Raw genomic sequence first — 6,837 nt, 5'->3', positions numbered from 1 at the left:
AAGAAGGAAAAGTTTAAAGAGAAACGTCTTTAGAGACAAAATTTTTCCATTGCTGTCACATTTCGAACCTAGAACCTATTGAAAGAGAGCCAAACACCGTACCCCTAGAGCATGGGAGCAACCCCCCCCCCCCCCCAAATTGGTTTATTGATCGACGACAGAAAAGGCTGCACTTGGATATGGCCCGAACAGATCAAACCGACTGTCACTTTTACAAGACAAATATTAAACTGAGGGTACTCTTACGTACTCATCCACAACTTGCAGCTTCATATGTGAGGCAGCGTGGTGGAATCAGGCTCTCGTCAAAATAATCAAAGTGAAAAAACTTGCATTTTCCACAGATTTGTGAATTTTCATCACATTTTTGGTTTTTGGCTCAACACCTTTCAGGCCCATTAAAGAACTCATTTCTGAGTGGATTTTTCGGAAAAACGTTTATTAAAGGCACAAAAATGTAAATTTTCAGTTACCATGGACTCAAAAGCTAAGGAAATAGCTAATCTTTGGCAGCCATTTTCTCATTAATTTTACATCGGAAAATAGGTGTCCCCACCACCTTCTTTCCCAAATATCTCGACTTGTATTCAAGATAAATACATATTTATTTCTTCCAAATAAAGACAACTGAACAGATGATACCAATAACTCTACATGCCCAAAACTTGACGAGAGCCTGATGCCACCACGCTGCCTCACATATGTTTCACGACGCGGTGGAATCAAGTCCCGGTCAGTGTGTGTGTGCATGTAGAGTTATTGGTATCACCTTAAAGCTAGTTCATGTATCCTGCTTTAGATGAAGAAAATACCCATCTATCTTGAACAGAAGTGAAGATATTTGTAATTGAAAGAGATAAGGTCCCTTGATTTCAGGGGTAAAAATAGAGAAAAATTAGCCGCCAAAGTTTGGTAACTTCAATAGCAAAACAGTCCTTGAAAACTGAAAAATTACATATTTTGAGCTTTTAATCAAAGTTTTTCAACATTATTCACATGGAAATGTGTTTTTATTTTGACATAGGTTTTATCCCCGGACACTTTGATGAGACAGAAGAGGTGCTTAAACACTTGGCAACCTTTGTGTCCACTCATGTTTTCAAAACTAAAAAATGTTTTTCTCATGTGCACTTCGCATATTGTCTCTACTTCTTTTTCATTTCTTCCTGGGCTGCAAACTGGATAATACACCAAACATGTACGGTAACATCCTGCCGTGTTTCTTGGGATAGTCGTGTAGATGCTAACCATTGTGTTAGAATAATGGGCGAAAAAGAAAGACAGTGTAGTTGGCAAATATAATCTTTAGCTCTTTTCTAGTAGATCTAGGTTTATCTCAGCCCTGAATGATGTAATCCCATGGTTAATTGATGTCCACCATAAAACAATTGTAGCATGATGCGGTTAGAAACACGCGCGTAAGGAGTTGTTGTTACTTTTAAACATTTTTTCCTTTATCTTGCTTTTGATCAAAATAATACTTTATATGTGTCACGACTCAGTGAAATCAGGCGCTCGTCAATTTTTGGTCACGTGGAGCTATTGGTACCATCTAAAAGCTTATTAATCTGCAGTACATTCAAGAAAAAAATACTCGTCTATCTAGAATAGAAGTCGAGATATTTGGGATCGAAGGAGGTGGGGACCACTTGGTTTTAGTAGTACAATTACCCTGAAAATGGCCTCCAAAGTTCGGTAACTTCAATTGCTTGAGAGTCGTTGAAAACTGAAAAATTACATATTTTGTGCCTTTAATCAGCATTTAACAGCCTATTCACACAGAAATGTGTTTTACATGGACATTAAGGGTCTTGAAGGAAAAAACAAAAATTTGATAAAAATTGCCAAAATGGCATAAAAAGTACCAGTTTCTTAGATTTTTATTATTTTGACGAGGGCCTGATTTCACCACAATGCCTCTCATATCCATTTAACTTAATGCTTTTAATACGGACGAATCAAAGAGTTCTTGGTTTTTTTTCTTGACTAGGTACAATTACGGTCCTTTCAGTAAAGGATGTTAAGCTCGGAGGTTCCGCCTCTTGAATAAGCTTACAGTGTTGATAATATGTGTGTTAAACATACTCGAATGACATTGCACAGTTTATACGTTCAATTCCTTTGGTTTATGTGCACTGAGTTATAACTGTTGTACACTCTTTTCTCAAGTGGGACTTTGGAGCCTGTCTTTTTTTTCATCTTAAGAATGTGTGCTTAAGTGTGTGTGTGTGTGTGTGTGTGTGTGTGTGTGCGTGTGTGTGTGCGTGTGCGCGCGCACATGTGTGAATGTGTGTATGTGTGTTTTTGTGTGAGTGTATATCTTTTAGTAAGTTTGTTTTTGTGTGAGTGTGTATGTTTGTGTGTGTGTGTGTGTGTGTGTATGTGTGTGTGTGTGTGTGTGTTTGTGTGAATGTGTATGTGAGGCAGCGTGGTGGAATCAGGCTCTCGTCAAAGTAATCAAAATGAAGAAACTTGCATTTTCCCGCAGGTTTGTGAATTTTTATTAAATTTTTGTTTTTGGCTCAACACTTTTCATGTCCATTAAAGAACTAATTTCTGTGTGGATTTTTCCAGAAAAACGTTGATTAAAGGCACATAAAATGTAAATTTTCAGTTACCACGGACTCTTAAGCTATGGTGATTACGAACCTTTGGCGACCATTTTTCTCACTAATTTTACCTCTGAAAAAAGGTGACCCCACCTCCTTCTTTCGCAAATATCTCGACTTGTATTCAAGATAAATGGATACTTTTTAAATCCAAATAAAGACAAGTGAACAAGCTTTAAGATGATACCAATAACTCTACATGCCCAAAAATTGACGAAAACCTGATTCCACCACGCTGCCTCACGTTTGTTTGTGTGTATGTGTGTTTGTGTGTGTGGCTTATTTTCTGGGAGGGATGGTGTGAGGTTGTCTTGGTTCCTGGCTGTATTTTGCTGTCGTTTTCCGAGAGTTGGAGGGGGAAAGGAGGGTATTCTAAAGTGTCTTTGTTTTTCTTTTTCAGACAACACTTCAAACATGGCGGGCAAATGTGTCGGGTGCCTGGGTGGTCTTCTTGTGTTCGTCGCCTTGATTGCAGGGGGTGAGTTTTGACGGACTGACAACTTTGCCTTTCCATAATAGTTTTGTTAAATCATACTGAAATAATGAGATGATACTTCTGTAATGCTCTGAGCATTTTTTATATTTAGAAGGTTTTTTTTATATCAAGGCAAGCACTAATAGATATAAGTATTTTTGCTGTTCATGACAACAGTATCTTGAAACATGACTACATAGACATTGAAGCGTCATATAAAGGAGACGTTTGAAGATTTAAAAAACAATTTTCGCAAAAAATATGGTCACCATGGCGTCCATCTTGAATTTTTAATGATTTCACATTTTCTCATTTCTAAAAAAAACTGTTGAAGATATAACTCTTATATTTGCAGCGTACATTCTTAACAAACTGAGATGTGTCATAATAAAGAAAACATATTTAAATAAAGACTTTTTTATGTGTTCTTTGAAAAAAAATTACATTAGTTAAAAACGCCCTACTAATGCAGCCAAGACTTTTGTCAAATTCAAAGACAATATGCCTAAAATCTCTTCTCAATGTCAATTAGACACCTTTGCTACACGTCCTTGCAAAATATCATATACATATCTTGGAAAACAACTTGGCAATTTCAGAAAAAAAATTCAGTGACTCATGCTGAAAATGCCAAAGGGAGGCATGCAGTGAATGGACTGCGTCATCCGCTCTTATGGAAACTCCTGAATCTATTTAGCAGGATCTGGCGACCTATTTCAACGGTTTACAGTGTTTTTGAATGGATGCAAACGGTGCTGGGAGTTATTTTACCAGATTGAGCATTATATGCTGTTTTCAGTTATTGCTACAGTGTTTTATAACTCAAAACTAACAACTTAGGCATTTTTGTGATCCTAAAATTAGACTAGGTTACAAAAAACAGAAAACTGGTATACGTATGGTGTTTTTAAGCTTTGGAAACATGTGGAACACGTAGTATAAAGGTCTAACATTATTTTAGTCCAAAATCTGTAAATCCTCGAATTTTCAAGCCAAAAACACCAAAAAATTGGAGGAGAAGGAGGAGGGGGAGGACGATGACGAATAGGAAGAGGAGAAGGTGGATGGGGATATCGAGAAGAAAAGAGGAGGTATATTCATGATAACAAATAATGCTGTATTCTCGCGATATTGATGGAACTGGGGCAAGCTTTGGGGAATAATAATTCTGGGTGCCTGCCTGATGAAAGGTACCATAAGGGAATGCTCACAGTCGAGACGTATGGTGTTCGCGTCTCATTCAACAAGTCCCGGGTTTGAAACTTGACAACCAGGCTACTTCTTACTACTGTCATCCAGCCATACACCTGATTTTAGGGTAGGTGCAAGAAGTACGCATATTTTTCCGTAAAGTTAACACAAAGAGTTGTAAATATTGATAGATAAATGGCTAAAACATCTTTTTTATATAAGTCAATTTATGTTTTAAAAATATGTGCAAATCGATGTTTGACTTTTATAGACCTGTTCGAGCACATTCGTCTTACGATACCTTTTTTTTTGTTATGTTTTGGCAAGACTTTTGTATCTTACGGCGCTGGCAACTGCATTTTTAAGGACATGTGTGCGCGCCGTACACATAAAGCATTTTCAGTTTGGTAGGAATTGATTTTCAAAATTTATCAGGTGACCGTCGAAGCCTACTCTTTTTCAGGACCACCAAGGAATCTTTATTGTACTCTACTGGCACACAGAACCTCCGAATTAATTTTTGCCCTTGTCCAAGAAGGCTTGGTGATCGATCGTACCTACTCTAAGTTCAGAGGAGGAGGGAAAGACAGAAGGCAGAAACTGGAGATGAAATCAGATAACAGAACGTGATTAGAGAGTGGGAAACGAGAACATTTTAGAAAAGAAGAGTTTCCGTCGAAGTTAGATTTCGAACCTGAATCTATTGAATGAGAGGCGATCACCTTACTTTAAGATCACGAGATCCCATATTTAACTTTTATAACTTTATAAATAAATTCGTTCAACACGTCGCGATTATTGGCTTCTTCGGAAACGTGATTTAAAAACAACAACAACAACAACAAAAGAACAAAACCGGACAAAAAACAATAACAACACAGACAGACAACACTATAACAAGAATACCACAGACAGACAACACTATAACAAGAATACCACAGACAGACAACACTATAACAAGAATACCAACACTATAAGAACGCCCCAACCAACACTATTCAGTCCTTTAAGAAGTCGGACTGCTTTGATCCTATCCTCGAAGGGTCAACCCAGGCTGAAAAGGATACAATTTCCCTACAGACAGACGGAGATACTCAATAAAAGAAAAAAATCTCCTCACACAGATTCGAACCCATCTTTGTTAACGACCACAAAACGCTCAACAGCTACTACACCACAGACTCTGGTGAGCCGTATCTGTAATTGTAACTGGTAAACCCAAGAGCACCAGAACAGTGGGTAGTTGGAGGGCGGTGCTGATAGGTCCTATCTCTTTGCTTTCCATCTGTTGTCTTTATCTGCTTGTCTTGAGTTTTCCCAGGACTAAATGACCATTATATTGTCTCGATGTGCATTTTCTTTACTTAAACCAAACATTAAATAACAATCTCTATCGGTGAATTATTAGATAATTCGCTCTTATGTGAGAGGTGTAACTCTCATGAAATTGAACATGAATTTCACTTTATGTTCTATTGTTCACACTTTGTCCATTAAAGGAAATTGTTAATCCTCCGCTGCCTGGCTCGGCCCAGAGACAGAAATATGCAATGTTTGACTCATGATATGAGATATATGCACTACATGTACATATTTATTATGGAAACTTTATTTATCAAATGAGTGTCTTGTGTAATGTGATGTGGGCCAATGGCCTTGAACACTGAATAAACTTACTTACTTCTTTACTTAAACACACAAACAAATAAAAAATTTACGAGCAAACAAACTACCTGCCCACCTACCTTTCAAATTGACTAACTAACTGAATGAATAAATAAATAAATAAATTTTAAAAAAATTTTAAATAATAAAAAATAAATACAATTACAAACTAACGAAACAAACAAACAAACTCCCAAATGTGTTCATCATTTATTTCCCCATTTCATCCACAGGCGTTGCCAAAATAAATTGTAAACCTCCATATTTTATGCCTGACAAAGTCCACATAAAGATGACCTGCACCCACGACCACGGTTCTGATTCTGCCTGTCAACTGTATATTACACAAAGCAAAACGGTAAGTACAATCATCGGTAAATGTGTAGGTGGTTGGTGGGTGCTCTTGTGTGGTTTGCTTCTTCCTTTCCTCTCAAACAACCATCGTCCTTATGTGTCCTCTCTCTTTTTTTGTGTTTGTTCGCTCCTCTCTTGTAACACGTCTAATTTTCGCATCTATATGACCTAATTTTGTTGCAAGTGTCGTAGAAAATGTTCTGAGTGAGGAAAGTTCGTGGATGCTCTGGTGTTGTTTGCTTCTTCCTTTCGTTTCAAAAATGTATCGTCATTATTTCTCCTTTCTTGAAAATTATACTGCTTCTTGATAAAAACTAATTAATCATTTTCGGAATTTATGCTATTATTTATTTTTGCAAGTGAAGCAAAAGTCTTACTATAACTAAACCTAAAACTATTTAAAAAATATATACAGAAAAAACAAAACAAAACCGAGATGCTAGTACGCTTTCTCGGGTGGTTTGATTTCCCAAAATAATCTCTCTCTCTCTCTCTCTCTCTCTCTCTCTCTCTCTCTCTCTCTCTCTCTCTCTCTCTCTCTCT

The 6,837-nt window shown here is 37.1% G+C and overlaps 1 protein-coding gene across 1 annotated transcript in view; it reads left to right on the top strand.

Annotated features, from left to right (window-relative positions):
- Positions 1–698: 698 nt before the first annotated feature.
- LOC106011946 overlaps positions 699–6,837 on the top strand; it is a gene marked incomplete at its 3' end in the record, with an annotated part of 17,656 nt that continues 11,517 nt past the window's right edge. The window contains 3 exon segments of the mRNA XM_013083261.1: positions 699–732; positions 3,010–3,087; positions 6,174–6,298. Coding sequence (XP_012938715.1) covers positions 702–732; positions 3,010–3,087; positions 6,174–6,298 — 234 coding nt within the window.

Source organism: Aplysia californica, unplaced genomic scaffold (assembly GCF_000002075.1).
Source record: "Aplysia californica isolate F4 #8 unplaced genomic scaffold, AplCal3.0 scaffold00221, whole genome shotgun sequence".
Lineage (NCBI taxonomy): Eukaryota > Metazoa > Mollusca > Gastropoda > Aplysiida > Aplysiidae > Aplysia > Aplysia californica.
The sequence above is the reverse complement of the archived record's forward strand: the minus strand, read 5'-3'. Positions and strand labels throughout refer to the sequence as shown.